This window comes from Nyctereutes procyonoides, unplaced genomic scaffold, assembly GCF_905146905.1.
Source record: "Nyctereutes procyonoides isolate TBG_1078 unplaced genomic scaffold, NYPRO_anot_genome, whole genome shotgun sequence".
NCBI lineage: Eukaryota > Metazoa > Chordata > Mammalia > Carnivora > Canidae > Nyctereutes > Nyctereutes procyonoides.
Window position 1 is genome coordinate 32835002 of NW_026575020.1, and position 25674 is coordinate 32860675.

General features: G+C 56.1%; 1 protein-coding gene across 2 annotated transcripts in view; it reads left to right on the forward strand.

Annotated features, from left to right (window-relative positions):
• Positions 1-25674, forward strand: part of COL5A1 (collagen type V alpha 1 chain) — a 151936-nt gene that overhangs the window by 89874 nt on the left and 36388 nt on the right. For both annotated transcript variants that reach the window (XM_055334639.1, XM_055334645.1), the window contains exons 23-37: positions 186-239; positions 465-509; positions 1291-1344; positions 5466-5510; positions 6358-6411; positions 9573-9617; positions 11294-11347; positions 13678-13785; positions 14282-14335; positions 16267-16320; positions 20592-20636; positions 20763-20816; positions 21881-21925; positions 22404-22457; positions 23359-23412. In XM_055334639.1, the coding sequence (XP_055190614.1) occupies positions 186-239; positions 465-509; positions 1291-1344; positions 5466-5510; positions 6358-6411; positions 9573-9617; positions 11294-11347; positions 13678-13785; positions 14282-14335; positions 16267-16320; positions 20592-20636; positions 20763-20816; positions 21881-21925; positions 22404-22457; positions 23359-23412 (819 nt within the window). The remainder of the gene's footprint in view (positions 1-185; positions 240-464; positions 510-1290; positions 1345-5465; positions 5511-6357; positions 6412-9572; positions 9618-11293; positions 11348-13677; positions 13786-14281; positions 14336-16266; positions 16321-20591; positions 20637-20762; positions 20817-21880; positions 21926-22403; positions 22458-23358; positions 23413-25674) is intronic.

Genomic DNA, 25674 nt, shown 5'->3' on the forward strand with positions numbered 1-25674 from the left:
GTGCTGCTGGCATCGGGGTCAGCATGGAGGGCCTTGCAGGTGCCAGGGCCTGGTTCCCCTCTGCCGTGGGGCCACCTGCCTCCTCCTGCCTGGGCACGGTCCTCTGACACTGCTGTTGGGCTGATAGCACGTTGTTCTCCTGCCGGCCCCCTGAAGTCCCCATCCCTTGCTTCTGTTCCCTCTAGGGCCCCCAGGGAGAGCCTGGCCCCCCGGGACAGCAGGGTAACCCAGGCGCCCAGGTAAGCCAGCAGCAGCGGGCAGTGGGCGGGGCAGGTGTTCGGTGGGGTGTCCTGGGCCCTGTGCTGCCAGTCCCGGCCAAAGGGACCTACAGCCTGGATGTGACCTAGAACCGAGTCGTTGGTGTGCAGATGAGGGGGAGGGTGCTGGGGGGAGGTGGACAAGGGGTGGGGAGGAGTTGGGAGCCAACTTCCTTGACCTTTCCTGCCCTACTGTTCCTCTCCTAGGGTCTCCCAGGCCCCCAGGGTGCCATCGGTCCTCCAGGGGAAAAGGTGAGTGGGCTGTGCCAATGTAGGGGGCGCCCCACCTGCCAGAAGGATGTGTTCCTGCCCCCTGGGAAGCTCCCTCTGCCGGAGACCACAGAAGTGCTGGCCCTCCCCCCAAGGAGGGAAGCTCAGCTCGCTGTGCACTGAGAAGATGAGCTCAGGGGAAGATGGGGGATCTCTGCCTTTCATTGATCATAAATTCAGTCAGTCACCCATTCACTCATTGTCTGACTATGTGTGAGGGTTGCCAGATTTAGGAAGAAAAAGAAACGCAGGGCACTCAGTTAAATTTGAATATTTGTCATCTGTCTGACATCCACATTTAAAGGGGCATCTGTTTTCTTGTTGTTTGCTTGTGTTTTGTGTTTGCTAACTCAGGCAACCCTGAGTGTATCCTGGGCACCTGCTGAGTCCTGGGGGCTGGGGGGAGCCCCAGGGCCACGGGTACATCTGCAGGCAGAGCTTGTGCTCAGCCCAGGTGCTTGCCTGGGCAGAGCTACTTGTAAGGCGTGGCTCTCAGTACCACAGAGTGCTGGGCACTTGTCATCACTCAGTGGGCTGATTCTGCTCCTGTAGCAAAGCCTGCAGGCCCAGGAAGCCGCAGAGGGTGAGGGTCCTCCTGCTCTGGGTGCACTGGTTGCTGGAAGCTTCTGTGCCTCCGAGCATCCCTTTCTACAAATGTTCTTTGAGCAGAAAAGTTGAGATGTGCCCTCAGAGGCAGGTGGAGGGTGGGGCAGCCTAGTGGAGGGGCAACCCCAGGGCTCACAGGGTCTCTGGTTTGTTCCAGGGTCCCCTGGGTAAACCAGGATTGCCAGGAATGCCCGGTGCCGATGGACCCCCGGTGAGTACCCTGCTCGTCTCACCCCTTCACAGCCACCCGCCCTGGGGGTCCCCCAGGCCTGCAGCTGCCCCCCTCGCCCCTCGTTTCCTCTCTCCCACCTCCGAGAATGAAGACCGCGCTGATTGCGAGCTTGCTTGCTCAGTAGTCACTGGGCTTCGGACACACTTTTCCCTAATGAACTCCAATCAAGGGGTGGAGACGGCATGAATAGGAGTGTGAGTTATTTATTGGGGGTGCTGCTTCATGAGCAGAACCAGCCTGCATTGTTAACTCCCTGGAGGGCTGGGCTGGGCTCTGAGCCGGGTGCTGTGCCACTGGTTTGAAGGGAAGGACGACACGCGTGCCGAGGGTATTTTTAGCGATCCCACACTGAGAAGGAGGGTATTCACAAGCACGGGCGCATTTTCAAAGTGTGAGCCCAGCTGTGGAGCCAAATTGGGTGGCGCCTCGAAATAGCGAGCCGGTGACAGGTCCAATCTGTGGCTGAGCTGTGGGAGGGAGGGGCGGGGAGGTGACACAGGGTCAGTGTGTGTTACAAGTATGTGTGGATTCATCTGCGCCCATCGCCCTCTTTGCAAGTTGCTGGTGGGATTTGGGGATTTGGGTTATTTTTGGAGGATTCAGGTGATGCTGCCTACACAGCCTGTTTCCAAGGACAAACTGGCTGAATTATCCATTTCAGACACGGCGTATTTTATTGTTCTAATCATGCCGTTAAAAACTAAGCAGCTCAGTATGTTGACAGCGAATTGGTGACTGTGTAAGGCACAACCGTCCTCTTCCCTTTATGGTGGAGTGTGGTTCTGTCCAGGGCATCACACGTCCGTCCCTGCCCTTCCTCCTCTGAGCCGATGGCTCGCCAGCCTACCACGTGCAAGCTGCCCTGGGCCTCCTGTGGCCTCCCGCAGCCACACATCTGCGAGCATGGACACAGCATGTCGCTTACCTTCTTTAACTTATATTCACACTTAATTTCCTCTTCTGATTATAAAATAACACATCTTGTTATGGAAAATTAGCAAAGTAAATGGAATGACAATGAAATGAAAACCACCCTGACGCCATCTCTGAGGCCCAACCCGCTGATAGCAGGGCGGCGCGGCTCCTCGCGTGCATTCTGCTCTCCAACCCCCGCCCTCCCCTGTGCATCTTCTGCAGCATTTGATGTGAGGCCATGTGGGTCTTCTGCAGGGGCTCAAGGGGGGGATGGTGCTGGGAGTGAGGCACTCTGTAGACCCCCACCTCCCTGACCTGACTGCTTCTTCCAGGGACACCCCTGCCCCATCCCCACACTGACACTTCCTCTGACTCACTAGGCACCTCAAAGGGTCCTCAAATCTGTCCTTCTAGATTGTAAGACCCCTGTCTGTGGGGCCCATGGGCTGCCTCTCCTGGACTCTGCCCTTCTCTTCTCCCAACCAGCACTTAAACCTGAAACAGGAACACATGGTAGACCCGTCTGAGTGTGCCTGTGCCGGCTGCACATCGCAGGTGCTTCCCGCTACAGGTGCCGAGGGTGACTGGTTGTCTCCTGTGAATTTGCAAGAATAGAGACATTGAAACACACTCTAGTTATGGAGGCAGCACACTGTTGATCATCCTTAAAGAGAGGGTTTTATTTCCTCCTTCCCTCGGGTTGGCTGGGTTTGGCTTCAGCTACAGAAAGGAAGGTTGATTTAAAACCCTTCAGAAGGTGGGAGTGTTTCAGGGCAGATGCACGCCTAAGCACATTGTTAAATCATCCTGGGGAGCTCAGGACGGAGAGATGGAGACGTGAATTATGGTTTGAAGGAATATTACGGAGCCAGTAAAAACTGACTTTGGGCAAGTATTCCATGACATGAGAAAAGGCCCACCACTCAATATTAAATTAAAAACACATCACGCGATGCCAGTTTAGCATGTATGTGTGCAGAAGATGGATCAGAGGGGCCATATCACACAATTAGCCAGGGTTGCTGCAGGCGGTGAGGTTATTAGGGCCTTCTTCTGCTTTTCCTCTTGCCTGAGGGAGGGTCTATGGGGAACATATATTACTTTTTTAATCAGGAAAGTATCAAATACACATAATTTAAGCTTTATTATTTTTCCATTATACAAGTAATGCTCCTTATAGAGTACTGCAAACGTGTAAACGCACAGAAAGGAGGGGAGATAGTCTGGCCTTGTGCTGGGGAAAAAAAAAATCAATCTCTTGTTTTGATGTATTTCCTTTCAGTGTTTTTCTGTTCCAATATTTTTAGTGAGTCTGCTTTATAAAGCTTTCCCCCCACGAAGTTACTCTCACTCTATACATCTAAGTTAAAATGCACCTAAAGAAATTGGGCCCCAATTCAAATAATGCTGATAATTATGATGATTGCGGATGCATGTTGGCTGCTTGCTGCGTGGTGGGCGCAGTTCTGAGCGCTCTGCAGACCCGCAGGTGGTTGTGCCCACCAGGTGAGTAAGGACGTTACAATGTGGAGGGCATGGCTTTTCCCCCAAGGGGCCGATGTGGGCTCTGCCCTTAGTGTGTGTGTGTACTTGGCTGGGGCTTGAGCACCCACAGATGCCCTCCTGGTGCCCTTGTTTCCTTAATGGAAACATGTCTGTGGTCGATGGAAGCTGGACTAAAATCCCACCAAAGAACCCACATGGCAGAGAGGGGGCAGGATCCCTTCCCTCCCGGTCACCCCAGGGCAGGACACCTTCTCCTTGGCACTGTTTGGGTCCAGTGCGACCACCAAGAGGTGCTGGCCCCATGAGCCTTGTTTCTGAAAGGCAGGATGGTGGGCAGTGCATCCCACCTGGGCCAGAGCAGCAGGTGGGCTGCCTGATTTCCCCCAAAGGTGGCCCCCGCCAAGCTCCCCATGCCCTGAGGCCTCCTAAGGGCACCCTACCCTGCAGAGGAACTTCCATACCCTCCCACTTGCTTCTGCATCAGGGCAGGCCATTTGCAACCACATTGAATCCAATTGCACAACTAATCAAAATAAAAAGAAGGACCCACAAAATCACTGATTCAAAGAGATGAGATTTAGGTCCCCATAATTCTGCTTCTAGTGTTGCAGAAATAGAGCCCTCAACGTTTAGAACACTCGAGCTGAAAGAGCCATTGACACATGAGGAAGTGGAGGCCCAGAGAGGGCGAGTAACTGCCCCAAGGTCACACAGAGGGTCAGGTGTAACCAGGACTAGAGTCAGATGCTTCCCTCACGGCATCCTCACCCTACCGCATGGCCTCTTTACTGGAATCCGTGGGGTACTTCCAGACAGTGAAATGTTTCTCTTTCTGCTTTTATTATGTCTGTTTCCTCAAAAGTAAAACACTAGTGACCAGCCTTGGTTGGAAAAGTCAGAGAGCTCGCATTTCTGATTGGGATTGGTCAGGGCTTGGACAGATGGGGCAGTGACCCAGGGGACACCACCATTTCTGCTGGGCCTTGGCTCCGAACCTGTATCATGGGAATAGGTCCTCCCCTCAGGCTGCATCAGCTCAGAGACTGGGGTCCTCCCTTCAGGCTGCACCAGCTGGGAGGCTGGGGTCCTCTCTTTTAGGTTGCACTGGCCGGGAGGCTGGGAGGCAAACCACGTGAAGACCTGGGGACATACAGGGACCCTGAGTCACATGACAGGACGTAGCCTCTGTCCTGGCACCAGCCTGACTTCCCTCATGTCTCCCAACACAAGAGTCTATGTCCTGCAGATAGCGTGTAGTTCGCTGGTCTGGGAAGCCAGGATATCCAGACCCCTGGTCCCGCATCATCCGTCCTCATTCGGAACAGAATCCTTCATTCTGGGAGTTGTTGAGCAAATGCCTGGTGGTCACCGTCCCTGTTCACCTGCGGTTGGGGGTGGTTTGGGCACTAGTGAGTCGAGTGACACCATCGTGCCCAGATCCTACCCATGGGCTTCCAAGAATGTTCTCCTCCATGCCAACAGGAGGTGTTGCTGGGCCTGCCATGGATGTCACATTACAGATGGTGCCCCTGAGGGTCAGGGCTGAAGGGCTGGCTTGGGCCCACGTGGCTGGGAGTGACCTCTGTGCGCAGCTGCCTGATGGGGGTGTGGGGGAAGGAGATGGGAGACAGCTGTGGGGGGCGGCCAGCAGCTAATGCCCACCTTCTCTCTCCTGACAGGGGCACCCAGGCAAAGAAGGTCCTCCGGGAGAGAAGGGCGGCCAGGTGGGTTCAGGAGGGAATGAGTGGGGGGCAGCTGGGCCCTTCCTCTGGTGTCTGTGCCCCGGGGCACCCAGCCTGGGGGAGTGGGGCCTCCACCCCTTGAGGTCCTTGTGACCCCTCCACACCTTTGGTGACTGCACACAGGGGTGTGGGCATAGCCATCACTTGGCCACACAAAAGCTGGGTGATTGTGCAGGTCCTGGGCCAGGGGCTCCTAATGACCCGTTGCCATTGTTTGTTTTGGGTCCAGGGCTTGGGAGTTTAAAGGTGGGATGGACTTGTCTGCTGCCCTGTTGGTGGCGAAAGTCCATATGCCTGCCTTCCTACTCCTGGCTCCCCCAGGCCCGCACCTGCTGGGTGGGCTGGGGCAGAGGTCAGCGAGGCCCTTTGGCTGTCAATGCCACCCCTTCCCAGCTGGTCAGCCCTGTCCCCTTCTCCCAGCTCGAAGCTGTCCCATGTCATCCAAGGTGCCTTTACTGGGAATGTGCTGCTCTCAGGGCAGCCAGGCCCCCCAAAGCATCAGAGCCCTCTGCCCATCTTGCTCGCTGCCCCACTTGCACTCCCGGACTTGTGGGCTGTGGCCACAGTTGGATTGGTCCGTGGTGTTCTTACTCCTCATGGGACACAGCCTGTGCTTTTGCCTTGCCCGGGGCTGGGTCGAGTGGGAGCAGGTCCTGTGTGTCTCCTGAGGAGGCCGATCTGGACTGTCCCCTCTGCTCAGAGCTGGGGGAGCTTGCTGGCGGAAGGCAGGCATGCTGACTGTGCGGGGAGGACCCAGGAGTGCACCAGACACCACCGCCATGCCTGCCCACCCAAGTCAGAGCTAATGGCATTTCCTTTTTGGTTTCAGGGTCCGCCTGGCCCCCAGGGCCCAATTGGCTATCCGGGTCCTCGAGGAGTCAAGGTGAGATTCTGGCCGCTTCACAACTTCCTGGAGGTCAAGGTTGGGATAGCAGGGCTCAGTAGCCCTGGTTCTCCCAGGCTCGTGGGGAGGCGGGATCCTGGGACAGAGGGCCTGGGCAGGTGGGGCAGGGGCCATCTGGGGCCAGGAGGGGCTGATCCCAAGCAGGGGATGTCTCTCTGGTGCATCTGTGACAACACAGGCAGCAGGACGGCGGCTGTGTGTCCATCCGTGGGGACGCTGTGTTAGTTGTCACCTGTGCCTGCTCCCTTCTAGCCCCTTAGGGCTGCACAGCTCAGCCACAGTGAGGAGCCTGGCGCTCTTTCCCAAGGAAGCTCAGAGAAGTAGTTCCAGGGCCCTTTGCACGTCTAGAGTGAGAGAGCCCGTCCCCCTGGAGAACACCTAGGCTGACCGGGTGGCTAGGGAGGTTCGTGGGAGATGTCCATTTATCCACAATTGTGTTTCTGCCGCCGAAAGCGTCCCAGAACCTGGTTAAACAGGGCGCAGAGCTCCAGAGCAATACCCAGCACACAGGCCCCGGCTGTTCAGCTAGAGCTAACCGTGTTTGCTTTGAGTTGTGTAATGTCATCTCCACTCATGCCACTTTCTCGACTGTGTCGGGCACATTTATATGGAGAGGGATGTGCCCTGAGGAAGGTACATGTGCTGGGTGCGGGTGGGGCTCTGCTTTCTCCGAGAACAACCATGGCATGGCATCTGAAAGCTCTAGGTGGTTCTAGGGCTTGCAAAAGAAGCTAATGGAGTCTTTCCTTCAAAATGATCTTAACTTGATGTGAAAGGAAGTATATACACATGTGTGCACACCCCACTAGCTCAGTCTGAAGAATTCACATGAACACACCCAGCAGCACCTGGGCCCCATCCACACCGTTTCCCATGCTTAATGTTCTGGAGCCTTCTTGCCCATCAGAAGTGTGCAGCTGGCCTGCGATGTGGACGGCGGAGAACCCACGACCTCCGTGCTCAGTAATTTGTCCCAAGTTAGCCTGACATCGATGCCTCCATCAGGACTCAGACCCAAACCTGCGTATTCTGAGCCAAGTGCCCCATGCCGGGCTCCAAGTGGCCCCTACTGCATTTCCCAGGGATCATGGCCTTCTGAGGGCCTGAGCCACTGCAGACAGACTTCCTGGGGCTCAGGGGCCCTAGGTGGGAAGCGGGCTCTTGCAAGCATGCCTAGAGAGTTTCACAAGGATGATTGTTCAGCAGAAATGCTGATTTTGTGAGCTCTGTGCGTGTTTACTTTACAAATTCTTGTCGCATAGCAAAAGTGTCTGCCAGCCCTGAACGTGGCTAATTGCAAAATGCTGTGTCTGTGAGCTAAAAGGTGTTTGCTTTAAAATGTTTATGGAGGATGCTCTTATCTTGTCTATCTGATTAAAATTCATTCACGCCACGAGCGATCCAGTTAGACTTAAAGCGGAGAGTGGGAGGAAAAGCAGAGCTCAATGCTCTTTTCATGGGAGAAATAGATTCTCATTCCCTGGGGTTTTGAAAATGTCAGCGGGGTCCGCAGCCTGGGGAGCAGCAGGCCCCCAGGGGAGGTGACAGCATGGGGTGGACAGGTGGTGGCCTGGCTTTTCTCCACCAGGTCCTGCCTCCCTTCTGGGGCAGCACCCCTCTGCGTGCTTTCCTGTCCTTGCTGAGGGCTAGGCTGCTGCACAGTGGAACCCACTGCCTCCTAAGCCTGCAGGGGCAGGTGGGCAAAAGACCCTGAATACAAGTTGTCTCTGGGCCCTGCACAAAGCCCTGTCCCTCTCTGGGCCCCATGCATTCTGGTCCCTCCGTGCTAGCCCACTTCAGCCATAGCAGATGCTGCCGTCCAGGGTTCTGAACCAACCAGGGCCTATTCGTGCCCCCTGGGGGACACCCGGAGACATTTTTGACTGTCCCGATTTGGCAGGGGTGGGGGGGGTGAGCCTATGGTCATCTAACTGGCAGGTGTCAGAGATGTTGCTCAATATCTCTCCTCCACGTGGGGCAGCCCCTGCAACAAAATGACCCAGCTCAGAGACCTGGCCTGTTTGTCTCCTGGCCTGCAGTCCCCTGGCCTCTGACCGGGTGGTAAAATGGGGGAACATTAGGTCTGGAAGGATGTGGGCAGGGGAAGAGGGAGGAAGCTGGTGCCAGAGCCCCCAGGGCATCAGGGTTTCAGGGTAACAGGGCCTCCCCTCTGCCCTGAGGTATCCGGCCACCTGGGTGGCAGGTGCCTCAGGGGAGGCCGTGCAGCCTGGGCCAGTCCCAGCTCCAGCTTTTCTGAGGGCCCTCTCCTAGGTCCCTGGAAAGAGGCTCAAACTGCGCAGTCTGTGCAAAATTCTTGCCACAAGAGGGCAGTTGGCAGCCTGAGGGTCCCCGGGAGGCTGGCAGCTTTAGCTGGAACAGAGATGGGAGGCCCAGCCTGTCTCGGGTCCTGTGGGCAGCTGGCCCCTGGGGGTCGGTAGTCAGTGTCTGCTTTCTGCTCAGAGGGCTGAGGTCGTGGCCCCTTAACTCCATTCCACAGAGGGCTTTACCTGGCCTGGGTGAGGTGCTGGCTTGGGGGAGGGAGGGGGGAAGGGGACATGTCCCTCCCTTTCAGTTCTTATTGGCACAGAGATGAGGTATGTCCTGAGCTGACTATTGGTGGTGGTAGTATCATTGTTATTAACTGGTAAATAACGAGATTGTACCTGTTATCATTTATCGTAATAATACAAAATGACGATTGCCAGACAGCACATCGCTGTTGTCTATTGAGCACCCACTCTGTGCTGGGGCACTGTCTGGGGGGCTTATCTGGTGTTCTCCTCCCACCAGCAGTAACAGGGTAATGCTTGTTTTCACCCCCACTTTCCAAATGAGAATATTGAGGCAAGGGGCACCTGGGACCTGGGCCAGTCTGCCTGATTGCAGAGCCCAAGCTGAGGCTTCACGTCCCACCTGCTCCTCAGACCTGAGAGAGACAGATGTTTCTGGAAGAGGGTGGCCTGGGGGGACTTGCGTGGGTGCAAGGATGGAGCCCTTCCTTGGAGACTGGGAGCACCAGGGAGCTTGCCTGGGTTGGGGCAGCCAAGCACTTTCCCTCCTTGGCGTTTGGGGCTTAGGCCTTTCTTTTCGAGAGCTCTGGGGAGGCTCTGGCTCACTTCCTTCCCTCTGTGTTTGCACAGGGGGCAGATGGCATCCGCGGTCTGAAGGGCACAAAGGGAGAAAAGGTGAGTGTCCTTTCCATCATGTGGCGGCGGACCAGTGCACGCAGCCCAGCCCAGGTTAGGGCAGGTGACAAGCTAGCCCCGGCGGAGGCTGCTGAGGCCTCTGAGGTCGGGGGGCTTGGCACGCCCCAAGGCACAGACTGTTTGCCAAAGGAAGAAGAGGTGGATGACGACCCGCTGTGGGTGCCCCACCTGGCGGGGCTGAGGGGCTGGAGCTTTGAACCCCCTACCCAAGGCCAAGGCTCTGGCCCAGCACACAGCCCGTGACTCACCTGCAGAGGCCAATGGATGCCCCACTCTCCAGCCCCGGTGGCCACCTTGCAAGCTGCCACAGAGCCGGGTGCAGAGGGGAAGGGGTGTCACCACGGAGCCAGGCACGGGGCCCTCCTGCGCCATCTGCCATTCCTGAGGTGGCTCTTCAGGTGGCCGCACTGGACAAGGGGGACATGGAGGCTGGACCCTCCATGCTATGGTGTTTGCTCAGCCCCCGGCCCCCTCTGCTCTCAGCTGGCTGCCAGGTGGAAGGAGCGGACGCACACACGTGCTGCCTCAGTTCTCTCTGGAGAGTGGCCAGAGCAAGGCAGACCTCTGAACCCTTGTTCTGGGGCCTCAGAAGTGTGGGGACCAAGGCCCGTCAGGGTCAGGGCCAAGAACACCCCCCTGGCCATGTCCCCACTGGCCGGTCCCATCTCCCTGCATTCCTGGCCTGTGGACCCAGGCCCTGCGGCCTGTCAGAGGGGCCTACCCAGAACCCCGCGTGCCCCACTTGTCACTTTGACCTTTAGCCAGAAAAAGGGCTACTGGAGATAATATGGGCTGGGTGGCACAGGGAGGGCCTCTTCTCCAGGAGGGCCACCGCACTGTCCTGAGTCAGATCTGGGGTGGGGGGTGAGGACCCGCCTCCTGGGGCCTTGGCACTCTAAGGCTGCTATAGGGGCGTCCCTGGCACTTAACAGCGGACAGACAAGTCCCATAGCCTGGGGATGTAAGGCTCTCGTCCTGCCCCAGAAAGCTGCCTCCCTCTGGGTATGAGCTCCTGGCAGCCTGGATGTTCAGGGCAATGAGATCCAGACACTGAGAGTGAAGGGTGAGCCAGGTGGCCCTGTGCCAACTCCCTGAGGGTCCTATGGGTGTCTCTGTGGGGACATGAGTGGACAACAGGCCACTGACATCTGTGAATCTCCAAATTCGCACATGACAGGAACACATCCCATGGCCCAGAAGATGCAGGGCTGTATTCACTGCAGGCCGGCCCCGCAGCAGGACTGCCTGGGTCCCAGGCCCTTCCCTACCCTACAGCTCACTGGTCCTGTCCACCAGGCGAGCCAAGGCCTGCAGCTTCTGTGGGGCATCTTCCCCACGTCCCCCCTCCTGTGCTCACTGGTCAGCAGTAACTGGGCCCCAGCAATATCTGGACCGGGTGGTGCTGAGGATGTGGGGATTGAGCTTGAGCCCCAGGCTGACCGCAGAGGGTGAGGGGGATGCCCTTCATGAGGGACACCCTCACCTGGCACGTCCAGGGCTTGTGTGGTAGCCCAAGCACCTGAGCGCTGGGGGCCAGGGTGGATGCTGGGGCCAGGATTGGGGTGGGGTAGGTGCTGAGTGTGGGGGGCCAGCCATCCGAGAGGCAGGCTCCTTCATGCAGCCCAGGCACTGTCTCATCCCTCATCCCTCCTCAGGGTGAAGATGGTTTTCCTGGGTTTAAAGGAGACATGGGCATCAAGGGTGATCGGGTGAGTGTCTCAAGGGTGTCAGGGGCTGGGGGCTGGAAGGATGTAGGGGGCCAAGGGCAGGGCCAGCTGAGGGGAGGGGCCAGTGAAGGGCGGGGCTAGAGGAGGGGCTGTAGGAGGGGCTGTAGCAAGGGACCCATGGAGGTGCCGAGCAGGGGTGAAGGCTGGAGTGTTTGGAGCCACAGAACAGCTTCTCCTAACAGAGGTGACCCCTCTGTGGGGGCTCCTGGCCCACAGGCAGGGACAGCTGGGAGCCAGAGGCCTGGCTCTGTGCATATCAGCCAGAGGCCTGGCTCAGAGCCGCGGGGCTCTCCTCTGGTGTTCACCCCCAGTTACTAGGGTCACTGTGGTCACCTGGCCCCTCTGCCCCATGCCGTCACCTGCACCGGGGTCAGTGGAGACTTGTCCTGTTCCAGTGACACCTTAGCAAAGCAGTTCATTTGGCTCAGATGGGTGGGAGCATTGCAGGGGGATAGGCGGGAAGGGGCTGCAGACGAGCCCTCTGACCAGGGAGGGTGGGGGTCCCTGCCCACCCCCATGGCATGTCCGCCCACCAAGCATTCTTACATATTTTTAGGGCCCCAAGCAGCTCCTGTGTTCCGTAGCCTCATCCTGGGCTATCGGAATCTGCAACAAACCAGTTGTTTTTAATGAATAATTCACCTCAGCCGGAGAGGAAGCGGGTCAGTGCTGGGGGAGGTGGGGGCTTACATGGCAGGTGCCTGACAGAAAGCTGCTGGCTGTGTTTTCATCTAATTGAGGAGAGGGTGATGCAGATGATGCTGGAGGAAGTGTCTGGGTCCTGGGCCTGCTGCCACAGTGGTGCGGGCGCTTTGAAGCTCCCCCCCAAAACTTCTGAGCGAGCCCTGGCCTGAGCAAGAGGGAGTGAGGTGCCTGTGCCGCCTGGTAGGTACGGCCACAGCAGCAGCTGGACGCACACCTTGACGGTCAGCTGTCAGCCGGCGGGGCTGTCACGCGGCCACTGTAATTATGCCCTGACAAGGCGGGCCTGCAGGTGCCTTTTCAGAACACGCCAGAGCCAGAGAGCCCCACACGCTTGGCGCTGTGTCCCAAACTAAAAAGGCAGAAGCAATCTTGGCTTCTATCAAAGGAGGAGGAATAAAAGAGATTCATTTCACAGTAATGTCCCAGTTATATTCCTGCTAAACGCAGCCATTCTAGAACTTTCTCCATGGTGACAAGACTCCCACTCCCACATCTGAAGGGCTTCTCCGTTTGGCTGGTGAAAAGTCCTTTTTATTATGCCTCTGACAATGCGGTACCTGCATTTGGGGTCCCTATTACGAGGATGCTTTTTCAGAGGAGATCGCACAAAAGACGTTTGGCAGTCACATGCCAGGCTCCTGGGGACAGGCTGCTGTTGCAATTAGGTGAGGGTGGGAGTGGGAGCCAGGTGCCTCCTTCACCATGGAGCTGGTGTCATCGGTCTTAATTTCCCCCAGAGAGAAATTTCTGCCCAGCACTGGTACTTTCTAGTTGGTCAGCCAACATGTGAAAGATACTTTTGTTGATTGAGAAAAAGTGCTTCTTAGGGACCAAGGATCTGGTCCTGCAGACAGACACACTGGACCTTACAAATAAGGAAGTTATTGGTCTTTCTCTGTGTGCTGAGCATTTTTGTTGTGGGTGGCACAGCTGTCCCACAGCTGCTCCTGGAAGCCAGAGACCAGAGGGCACTCAGCAGTGGGCAGAGAGGTGGGCGCTCAGATGCTGGCTGGCATGCTGTGTTGACGTCAGCAACCCCCAGACCCTTGGGCTTGGGCCCAGGCCTCCCCATTTGTATGATGGGGAGTTGGTTGGGGCAGTGTTTGGGACCCTGCCATTTGTGGGACACGTCTGTGGTCCCCTGTGTGCCAGCCATGCCCAGATAGATGCCCAGCCAGGGGCTGTGGTCCATTCCTATGCCTCTTGGGGTTTCAAGGGAAAAAGCATCCCCCTGTGCATGAGCTGTTGTGCTGTATTTGGGAAAGTAGCAATTCAGAGCAACCAGTGCAAACCAGTGTTCACCAGTTATCTCAGCCAAAAGAGACTCATTTGGAGAAGGTACCTGGGAAGAGCCACCCACCTCTGTGCAGAGGGATGGGGAAGCCATTCAGCAGAGCCCTATAGCTTGCTGCACCGTGCTTTGCTCTAGTCTGACCCAAGCAGGTTTCATCTGCTTGAGGCCACCTGGTGGGCTGAGCCATCTGAGTGGCTCCTACCGCGAGATCTTACCTGGGACATGGACTCTTAGGCACAGAACAGCCGTGAGTGTCATGTGGTGGGGAGTGAGCCTGGGAGTCTGCCCTCACCTTCTTTTTTCTGACTTGCAGGGGGAGATCGGCCCCCCTGGTCCTCGAGGAGAGGATGGCCCCGAAGGCCCTAAGGGTCGTGGAGGTCCGAATGGCGACCCTGGTCCTCTGGGACCCCCTGGGGAGAAGGTATGTGACACGGGAAGCTCCACCACCTCTCAGGGACAGATCTTCCAATGACCTTGGATGTCTAGCTGGTGACTCAGCGAGGCTGAGACCCCCAGATGGGGATGGGGGAGGTCTGATGCAGGTCCTGTCCCATGTGCTCCCCTGGCACCCTGCCAACCGTCCCAGGGAGATTGTTGACAGGTCGATCCTTTTCTTGTTCTAAGCTGGGACATTCAGAGCACTTGGCCAGCTTCCTGGGAGAGTGCCTTCTTCTAGGCTTTCCCAGCGTGGGGTCTGAGCCCCGGCAACCATGGCAAAAGTCCTTACACCTGCCCTGCCCTTCACCTCCGCCCTGGGCTCTCAGAGTGCCCAAGATGTCCTCCCTGTCTTGCCCCTAACCCTAGCCCTAACCCTAACCCTAACCCTAACCCTAGCCCTAACCCTAACCCTAACCCTAACCCTAACCCTAACCCTAACCCTAACCCTAACCCTGACACAACTACTACTTTTTCACCAGGGAAAGCTCGGAGTGCCAGGATTACCAGGTTACCCAGGAAGACAAGGGCCCAAGGTAATTTATGAGCATGGCCGGTGTTCGGAGACCCCCTCGAGGCTCCTGCCCTCCCTGCCCCTCTAACCGACTCTGGGGGTGCTGCTGTGTCTCCCCCACATTCTGCCCTGCTCACAGCCTTCTGCCTTAGTCTGGCTGAGTTGGAAGGAGGTGCCAGCACAGTTAGTGGAGCCTTTCAGAGAATGCGGCAAAGCCAGGCTGAGCCCAGGGCTGTGTGAGTGGTCCCCGGCACCTGCGCCCGCTACTTTCTCCACACGGAGGACCCGAGAAGCCTCGCTCACCTCTGGTGCTTCACCCTGGGGATTTGAAAGTTATTTGCTCATAACTGAGCCTAAAAGAGAGATGAAACCTTCCTTATATGATATCATGTTCTGCCTTAAGTGAAACAGCTCCTCGAGGCTTTGGAAAGCATTTAAGACATTGTTTTTTTTTCAAATCTCACCTTTTATTATTCATGGCTCTTCCTTAAAAAATACCCAGCCGCCTGCACTAGAGACATAATTAGTGGTGGAAGAGAGCTCCTGTCTCTCCCATCTCTCCTGCCTCCCCAGCCTCAGCACTCTCCAGACTCCCAGCCTCAGTCTTATTAACGGGACGGGCCCTGTGGGCTGGCTGCACTGCAGGGTATTCCCATCCTGGCTAAGGAAACAGCAGCCCTTCCCGTGGAATGCTAATATCCACCCCCAGGGCCTGGACCCTCGCCCTGTGTGCAAGGGGGGCAGGTGGCGTGAAACGGGAGTGTGTTTCATGTCCAGCAATGGCACGCCGAATGTGGCTGTGATGTGCCCACGGCATCTTGGAGAAAGACGGGTTGATGGATGGATCTTCTCTCCTGAAGTGCATGTCTCCTGGGGGGTGGAGCAGAGAGAAGAGAAGTTTGGGGGTATGTGTGGTATGTTCAGGCAGTGTCCTTGGAAGGCAAGGGTAGAACTTCGAAGCTTGCCTGGCCATTTTGAAAGTCCTTGGGAGCGCCTGGATGCAACCCTGTTACCCAGCTCCCACACTGAGCACTGTGGGACCTGAAACCAGGGGTCTTCGGCACAGTCTCCTGCCCCGATTTGCGGGTGGGCATAGGGCCGGGTGGGCCATGCTAGGCCCCTGTGAGAAATGCAAGGCTGGGAAATTTGTGAGCCTTTCATGTTCTAAGCACATGTTCAGGTCAGGATTTTAAGCCACATGGAAGGTAGAGGCCCATTGACAGTAGTCACCACCTCCTGAGTATGTGGGGGGCCAGGGGGCACGTTACAACTCACCTAGGAGATGTCTGGATATTCACCACAACGAAGTCGTGAGTTCATCTTTTGTCTATATGCACCTTGTAGGTTTCTAGAATGAACTAGCTGTTAGTTGCTACAGTCTGCACTAATTTGCATTGATTTCTGATTTTACAAGTTGCCATGCTTTATTTAGAGGTGTTCTGGGAAGATAACAAAACATGACAACAAGGCACGGTAAACAAATATCATAAATGTGAGATTTGCAGATCATCTCCAGTTCATCACTATGCACCCTGTTCTTCCCAAATACTAGCATTGTGAAGACATGGGTGTGGAGAAAGGGAGAAAGGAGAAGCATGGTTAAGACAGCTTTGGTTTTTAGATTTGGAGTCTATGAGATGTTCAGGAAATATTTATTGAGTGGGTGGGTGATGATGATGGGTGGGTGGATGGATCAGTGGAGGGATGAATGGATGAGTGGATGGGTGGATGATGTATATATGGGTAGATAGGTTGGTGGATAGTTGGATGGATGGGTGGAGGGGTGGATGGATGGATGGGTGAACATCTAAGTGTGTGTGTGGGTGGATGGGTGTGTTAGGGGTGGGTAGTTTGTGTCTGAGGCTGTGTACTGGAACATGCAGCTGGCACATGCAGCATAGCCCATCCCCTGGCCCAGCTCTCATGCTTCTTCATTAATTATCTCTCTTTCAGGGTTCTATTGGATTTCCTGGCTTTCCTGGTGCCAACGGAGAGAAAGGTGGCAGGGTAAGGATTGCCTGGCCCCTTGTCAGGTGGCTTGTTCTGCTGCCTTGGTATTTAAAGGGTATACTTTCTAGTATGTCTTGTTTATTCTCACCCACTTTGCTGCCAAAACTGCCTTCCAGACAGCTGACCTTTAGGTCAGGGGCTTGGGCTCCAAGCACGGGGGACTGAAGTCCACATGTGGGGCTGGGTGGGGTGGGGGCAGGAAGGGCAGGAGCAGGAGAGGAAAACATGTGGGGGGCAGGTAGAGAATTCTAATAAACACCACGACCCCGACAGCTCCTCAGGTCATTAGTGAAACCCAGATTCTTCCCTTTCAACCCAACTGACTTTTCCTCCAGGCTAAGTTTAAAAGGAAAGGAAGGGGAAAAAGGAGCTTTCTTCTACTTTGTATGTCACCTGCCCCATGGGTGTGAATTCAGGAAGCCCCTCTGCCCTGTTACTGCCCAGCTGCCATAGTCACAGCACACCTGCCTGGTGCAGTGCACAGTGGTTCCCTCTGTCATCACCATGAACTTCCACATTCTGGGGGCTGGACTGGGGAAGCCATGCCCCCTGCAGCATCCTGACTCCCTGGTGGCCAGGCCTTCTGGCAGGAAGATGACATAGTGCTGCCAGAGCACTGCCCCCTGACAGACACGGGATCCAGGGGGTCATCTTGGTCCTGCAGCTCTGAGCTGGGTGTCCACAGGCATGTGGGGACACGGGGGCTGGTCTGTGAGATATGTACAGGGCATGCCTTGTTGGGCACACCAGGCTTCCGAAGAACTGCAGCCTCCGCGTGTGCTATGCCAGGCCCAGCCCGCTGCCCTGAGCTCCATGCTGGAGCTCCTGGCACAGGTGGGGGATGTACCCCGTCAGATCACCTGCTCCAAAGTGTCCTTACCATGTCTGAGCAGAGACCATGAGCTCTCCTGAAAACAGAGACTTCTAGCCACCAAACCCGTGTGAGCAAACGTTTGTGCCCAGGGGGCCACTCTCAGTACGAGCAGACGTGTGAACACAGGGACAGGATTATCATCTGGATCTGGGTCTGGAGCTGGCTCTCTGCCTGTTAACTCCACATATATCCTGTCTGTGTCTACATCAGTGCATGTGTCTCTGCGTGTGTCTCTTGTCCGTCTATCACTGTCACCATCCGTGTATCCGTCATCTACCCACCCACCTACCTACTTACCTGTCTATCTGGTTCTTCCTTCCAGGGAGAGTCTGATGGATGTCTTTAGGGAAGGCTGTATTCTAGAATATAGAGGCCATGGTGAAGTGTGGTCTGGGGCCCGGGAAGTGTGGGGTGGCGAGGAGATGGCTCCGGTGTTGGTGGAGGCCTCATAACTTTTGACACCACCCTGCCGTGAGACTGTCCAGGAGGGGTCATGACATTCAGAGAGTTTGGTCATATGATTTGACTACAAGTCCTGCTATGGAGGCCTGGCCAGCACCCTAGGGCCACACTCTGGTCCAAGCCCCATTACCCTCTCCCTGCCCCTTGAGCTGCTCAGCCTCCCACCCCTGAGCTCAGAAGGCCGGACAGGTGCCTGGGTCCCCTCCTCCACTCTGAGCCCCGGTGGGCCATCGTCCATGTGTATCAGTGCCGTGGGTCACCGGGGACACAGAGGAAACACAGGTGGTTGGTGAGCGGGGCAGTGTGGGGCCAAGGGTTTGCTCTTGTGGGCTTGGGCTTGTGGTTCCCAGGCTCTGAAGCATGGACACCCCGAGGAAACCATCTACGCCACGAATTTCCAGGGATTTCCTAGCTCGCATGTGGCAGCCACCTCGGTGGGTGTGGGGCCAATGACAAAGATGTCCACTTATACAAAAGGGAATGGCTTTGGCAAGGGCCAAAAAGGACTGGTGAACACGTCCACTCCTTGTGGGAGAGAAAGAGTCCCTGTGCTGCTCCTGAGACGCAAGCGGAGAATCTGCAGGAACATGGTGAAGTGTGTCCCTGGGAAGTGTCCGAGATGGCCCTGCACATGAGCCAAGCAGCGGACTGCTGCCGTGTTACGTGCACGTGGACCAATCACCGCTTGGCTCCTGGGCTCCCCACGCCCCGGTGCCCACGGGAGACTGAGGACCCCTGTCCCCACATGGGAGAGGAACCCTGATTACACACGTCTGCCCGGCTCCCCTCCTGAGAGAGATGTCTGTGTTCTGGAACCTTCCCCAGGAAGGAAGGAGGAGGGATTATCTCCCAGCAACAGTGACCTTCCCTGCGCCCCAGTGCTTTTCACCCCTGCAGTGATGGTGGCAGTCCAGCTGGCTCGCCGCCTCTTCTAAACCAGCTTGTGGGGTTGTTCTCGGCATCCTGTCACAGCGTCTGTCCATCCATCCGTTCAAACAGCAATAATTGAGCACCATCTCAGTCCCCATGTCCTGGATGCTCTTGGGGCCCTGAGGACACAGCAGGAGAAGCCCAGATCCCTGCCCTTGTGAAACTTGCCTTCAGAGGCAGGGGCAGTAAGCAAATCTGAGGGTGGTGTGTGCTAGGAGAAAAAGCAGGGGGACAGGAGGGCAGGTAACTGCAGAGGGAGATAGGGGTCAGGGACAGGTGCCCGGGAGGAACGGCCGAGGCCTGAGTGGGGGGCAGAGTGGGGGTAGGGCCAGGAGCCGTCCCAGGGGCGAGAGGATGTGCAGGTGGTGGAGGCGAGCAGGGGTGGGGTCCTGGGATCAGAGCTCCCACCCCCACCCCTGTGGAGCACGATGCCACTTGACAGACTGGCACTGGCTGCGTTTGAAACGTCCTCCCTGAGGGTTTCAAATGGAGGTCATCCAGATTTAGATGAGAATCTTGGGGAGGGTGGTGAGAAGTAGAAGTTCCTGGTGTGGGTGGAGCCTGCTCCTCGCCTATCCTGAGCCATCCACTGACCAGGAGGGTGGCCCCAAGGGGCTGGTGGCTGAGGGGGACTGGGAGTCCTGAGACGCCACCTGTGTTTGGCTTCTCGGCTGGAGTGTGTGCCTCCCCCATGGGGATGTGAAGACAAGTGCTCACAGGCGAGCTGTCGAGGGGACCGTGGAGGGGTAGGGGGCACCATCTCTGCAGCAGAGTCCATGCCTCTTGGTTTTTGGGTCAGATTACAAAGAGGACCTGGGAAGCCCCAGTGGACCACGGCGGGGATTCTCCTGCTGTCGGTGCCAGGGTGGGTAGTCTCTGTGGGAAGACAGCAGGCCAGGGACCAAGGGCAGGGGTTTGGGTGGAGGCTGGGGTGCGGAGGCATGCACCTGTGTGCACCCACAAATGCCAAGAAGCAGCTGGTACCCAGCCCTGGCGTCGACGCTGGTGAGAGTCTACCATTGGAAGAAAGCAAAGGCTTTATTAATTTTTGTATGCAAATATTTATTTGAAGCCAAAGGATATTGCCGTATAATTAAAGCAGGGAAGCCAGAGTGCATTGTTACAAGGCAACATAATTATCTCATCATCATACGCTGTTTTATTAAATTCATTTCAAGATGAGAGGCTGCAGAAAAGCCGTTTGGATTCTGGCAGCAAACAAGTGAAAGATGGTGAGAGGCAGCGTATCAGGTGGCCTTTAGCGACACAGCCCTGTCTTGGGCTTTATCGTGAGAAACTGTCATAAAATTCTGGAAAATCGGTCGAGAGGCATGGGGACACTGGGGTGGCGTTCAGCCCACTGCTTCCCCATGCCTTAGGTAAACTGCATTTACCAGCTCTCAGAGCTTTGCTTCAGAGGAAAAAAACCACGCATAGCATCTGTTTTCCGTGGTTTGGAAAATGCAAAACAACGACAACAAGAAAAAGGAGTCCAAATTCTATTAGAAGAGAAGCAAATGGCTTTGGGTATATGATTTATATATCGAGTTGCAAGTTTGCTTGTCTGCGGAGCCTGTTGAAAATTTAATGGCTAATATTCTTAACTGTAGCAAAAGTAAATTATGTATGAAAGGGGTTGACGTTCTTTTCTTCTCTTGCAATAATGACCCACTCCCCCCCCCCGCCACCCCCGCCTCTGGGAGAGGGGGGGGTGGGGTGTCGATGCTTGCAGAAAGGAAACCAGATAGGAAACCGGATAATGGTGGTAAACATCCATCAGACTGCAGGAAGAAAATTGGATTTCTACAGGCCTGTGTAGGAATACAAAGCTGTGGGTGTTGAACGTGCGGTGAAGTCTCTCAGCCTGAAAAATCTCCTGTGGAAGCCAAGATAAGGGCAGCGGGCCTTCCCTGCCTCTGTCTTTGAGCGCTCTCCCCATAAGCCACCCAGGCCGTGGCAGGTGTCTTGAGGGACTGACCAGCCCCTTCCTCTCTGGTTCTAGGGCACGCCTGGGAAGCCGGGACCACGGGGGCAACGAGGCCCAACGGTAACCACCCTCTGGGCTTCCAGAAGCGGGAACACATTGTGGGGAGCACACTCGGTGGGAGGGGGCGGGAGGTCCCCAGGGCAGGGACGATCAGAGCTCACCTTTCCTCTGTCTTTCCCCTCGCAGGGTCCGCGGGGTGAACGAGGCCCCCGGGGCATCACTGGGAAGCCTGGCCCCAAGGTAGGTTTTTGGTGTCTTTTGTGGTGCTGCCTACCCACATATCGTGTACCTGCGGGTGACACATGGCCTTTGCATTTGGAGAAACAAACAAAAAGGACTTTTGCTTGAGGGTATTTAAGAAGGAGCTGGCTCAGCAGCCCTCAGACAGTCAGGTTGCATCAAACCCTGTGCCTTGGCCCTGAGAGCAGAGGCAGAAAGGGCCAACCCTACTGGAACCTCTGAGACAGCGGCCCTGAGGCCTCCGGAGGCTGGGCCCTTCGGCCTGTGCACAAATGCCAAACCATCTGGGTACTCACCATCTAATTCTGGTGGGCACGTCCTATTTCTTTTCTTGAAAAGGGTTTTAAGTTATAGAGAGATCTTTGCCAGAAATCAAAAGAAAGTCCTTCCTGCCTTAAGGGAGAGCCTGAGCCTGCCTCCTACATCCCTCCCTCCTGCCAAGAGGCACGGCCACCAACTACCCTGATTATCCGTGTGGCCTGCCCTGTCCTATCAGGTCACCATTCCCAAATGCATCCCCTCCAAGGACGTGGGTCTTGCTGATTGGCTGGGGTGCAGAGCTGGCCTGCCCCCAGGCTACCGGTGTGTGCCCACCAGAGGCCACGATACATTTGTCCACGATGAGCGCTGGGGTGCGTCACATTCCCGGACATGGACTTAACTGTCCTACTAGAGCCACTAGTGCCATGGGGCAGCCGCTGTCACAGCTGTGGGGGCCCGGGGACAGAGACCCGTGTCCTGTCTCCATGTGAGTGTCCGATACATTTCTTGGTGGCAGCACAGACTTTGTCCCCTGCAGGGGACTGTCCTCGGGGAAATGTCACAGCCCTGTAAACAGCAGCACAGTGTCTGAGCTGAGAGGTGAGAGGACAGGTGGCCTTTGGGAGCAGGGATTGTGGCTGGTGCTCTCTGCTCTACAGAGAATCCGGGTGACGGCACAGGTGCATGTGTGCCATACGTGGCTCTGAAGTCCCAGCAAAGCCATGGGCTGGAGTCTTTCTACCACAAGCGGTACTAATATGGATAATCATAAAGCTCTTCTTGCTCTTTCCGTCCCTCCCTAGGGCAACTCCGGAGGCGATGGCCCAGCCGGCCCTCCGGGTGAACGGGTGAGCATTGTGATTGCAGGGCCCACCATGAGCATCTCTGGGCTTGCCTTAAATGTCACTGTCCCTTTCTTCCTGGAGGCGGCTGGGGCAAGGGAGTCATGCCTTTGACTCTGCTGGAGGAGAGGGTTTCCCTGACTTGAACATGGGTCAGTGGTAGCTGTCACTGGGTGTCACGTCTCCTGCCTGTTGACATCAGCGGCCCCTCCCCGAGCCCCTGGTCTTGGGGCTCAGATATGGCTGGGACGCATGGGAAACTGTGAGCCCTCCGCCCCCTGCTGACCCCCTGAGCTTCCCACCTGACCTCCTGTTATATGTTGGTGAGGGTAGGACTGGAATGGATGGAGAAAGGGTCTAGGGGAGCAGAGAGAAATTTTGCTCAGAGAACCAACAACTTGGGAGGCCAGTGGTGGGGGGTGACTGGGCCCCCACATGGAAGGGGAAGGACGTCTGTGCTCAGTGGGCTGATCTCTGTTCCCAGGGACCCAACGGACCCCAAGGACCCACCGGTTTCCCTGGACCCAAGGGCCCCCCTGTAAGTAATGTGTTTTCCTTGTTAGGCGGGGGTTCTGGGGGCTCCATGCAGGCCCCTCCCAGTGGGCCAGCAGGCGGGTGTCATCTGGGAAGCTGGCTGCAGAGAGCTGCTTTTCAGAAGCGTGGACCTCTTTCTCATTTAGACCAATGTGGCCTCCTAGGTGGGCCCCGAGTGAGCATCCTGGGGCCGCTGGGCCACGTTACCACTGACTTGGTCACTTAAAATAGCAGAAATGTGTTCTCTCATCCTCTGGAGGCCAGAAGTCCAAAACCTGGGAGCTGGCAGGCCTGGTCCCTTCCGGGGGCTTCAGGAGAAACTGTCTCCTGCTCTCTCCTGGCCCCCGGGCTTGCTAGCCGTCCATGGCTTGTGCTCTCTTCTCTCCATCTGGCCTCCACCCTCATGTGGCCACCTCCTCTCTGGGCTCCTCTGGGTCTTCAAACCTCTGTCTTGTTATGGGGCCATGTGTCACTGGATTAGGGCCCACTCCAATGCAGTATGACCTTGTCTTGATGACATCGGCAAAGCCCCAGTGTCCCAAGTGAGGTCACCTTCACAGGTGCAGGGGGTTAGGACTTGAACCTGTGTTTTGGGAACACAACTGGATTCAGAACAGGTGCCATATCTCCCTGGCAGTCAGCAATCAGGACACGACAGCCCTGGGTCCCCATGCTGCCTGCCTCAGTATCCCCCCCTGGGCGGAGAAGCGTGGCCCTCAGGAAGGCTGTGCGGGTTCAAGAGGTGACACACAGGTGCTGTGACAAACCATGACTGTTACAGAAATTTTCTGTGAAATGAAGTAGCAGTCACCTGCCCCCCCCCCCCCCCCCGGTCTGGCATTAAATCCCAAAGATGCGTGCTTCTCAGAACCCACTGAAACTTCTTCCTTTGCCTCTTTCTTCAGGGCCCTCCAGGCAAGGACGGGCTCCCAGGACACCCTGGACAGAGAGGAGAGACCGTGAGTACTGGCAGTGCAGGGACAGGGGGACAAGGGGATACAGGCTGGCCGACCTCTCCTGCAGCCCCACATGTGGGCACTGCCTCCTCTTCCTCAGGAAAATCCTCCTGAGTGTGGGAGTTGCACGCATTTAGATGGGAAGGGAGCAGGAAGGGCTGTGTCCTGCTGTGAAGCTGCAGGAGGGCCTCGGACTTGTACTGGTCATAGCCTCATCGCTCTGGGCACTTCTGGCTTCGGGTTGATGGCAAGGGCTGGGCAGGGGGTCCCTTCAAAGAGGCGGGTGGGCTTGCAGCTATGTTCTCCATCAGCAGATTGCTGCCCCACGCCCACTGCCCACCTTCTCCTTCCCTTTAGAAGAGCCCAGAGCAGGTGGTATCTGAGCGTTAAAGATCTCGGTGTTTTCAGTTGGGACAAAAAGCATTTTTCAGAAGTAAGATCAGTTCCTGGTCATGAGCACCATTTGGGATTTGAACCAGTGCACTGCGTCTACTGCAGGCATGTCCTGGGAGGGGGTTGTGGTGAGGTACACCTGTGACCTTGGTAGGGAGGCATGGAGGGTAGACCTGTGACCTTGGTGGGGGGGGCATGGCGAGGTACACCTGTGACCTTGAGTCCCCAGGTTCAGACAGGTAGGGCCCTTTTGTCGCCAGATGGATGGTAGAGGTTGCTGAGAGGCCCCTTTGGCCCTGCAGCCAGTATTTTTGTGGTCACGGATCTCTGAAAGACAGTCACAGCAAATGGGGGCCCTGTGACCAATGAGACCTTGAATGCCAGATTTAACATCTCGGTAGTTGTCTAAAAAAAAAAAAAAAAAAAATCCCTTGTCTCTCTGGTTCATTGTGATGAAACCTCTTTTAATTATACCTTCCCGGTGTTCTGCTGCTTGGTGCATGCTGGCTGATAAATGCAGATTACCCTGTTCTTTTGTTTATAGAAAAAATTAAAACCTTTCATCTGAGCTTTCGCATATGTTTCTCTAATGCTGTTCTGAGGAGGAGACAAGATACAAGGTTTTGCCAAGTGTGTGCTTTTCTCCCTCTGACTTCTCCCAAAGAGAGGCTGGTAGAATGATTAAGCTCCTTGTCTTTGCTGGGAATGGAGTACAGGGACTTTCCAGCTACCTGTGCCGGGCCTGGCTGCCCTCACGGACACAGGAGCATCCCGTCCCCAGGCCGGCCAGGACAGAGGTCTCCAATGTGGGGCGTCCAGACACATCCTCCAGAGAGGTCTTTTGTCAGGTGTTGACTTTGCTCTTTAATAGGAAGTGGATACATGAGAGGCCTATACTTCTAGATGTGAGCCCAAAGTCCATTTCTGGGCAAGGGGTTCAAGTCTGATTCCATCCTGAGCCAGCAGCAATGGTCCTACCCCCGAGGCAGACGGAGAGGCCCTCCTTGCGTTACACACCAGCTCCTGCTCCCCTTGGGCACTTCCGCCTTGGCCCACCAAACAGAGGTGCCCTTGACCTGTCCACCACCCCTTGTTTCTGACCCTGTAAGATGCTGCCTTTAATTCTACTTGAAAAAATGGCCATTTCCATGCATTGCATGGAACTCCCCTGGGCCAAAAGAGAAGAGCCCTCTGAGAATTTGCAGGGATGCTGAATCTGCCATGCATTTGCATGGTCCAGTGGCTAAGCATGAAGTTTCAGATGCCAGCACGGTGGCTGTCCTCACGGGGTGGCAGGGAACTGCCCTTGCCTATCAGCCACGTGGGCCAGTCTGCTTGTCTTCTGGTTCTCGCTGGGGCTTACAACTTCTGCTAATAGCTTCCTGGGCGTCACACCTGCACGTCTCCGCCAGTATTGGATGGCACCTGCAGATAGCGTCTCATTGGTATATGCCATGCTCTGTAGATGCGCCCAGAAATGAAGCCTTCCTCTTCGCAGTCCACTTTCTCCTTGAAGGAAGCGTGTGTAGCGTGGCCAGCATCCACAGTGAAGGCAGGGCCGTTGCCCACGGGCAGTGGGCAGGGCAGAGGGAGAAATTGCTGTGGAATCAGGCTCAGGGCACGCTCGCGTTGCCAAATCATGGAAGCAGCAAGCCCCCGCTGTTTCCTGATTTCCACAGATGCCCAGGGGCTGGTGAGGTCACCTGTCACGCAGCAGAGGCATTAGCGACACACGCGAGACCGTCTCACAGAGCCGCTAATGAGAAACAGCCCAGAGGTAGCTCCCGAGTCGAGCTTCCGGAGGCTGAGAAATGGCACCGAGTCTGCTGGGAAAATGAACACTTAGTGACATTATAAAGATTAACGGTTTTA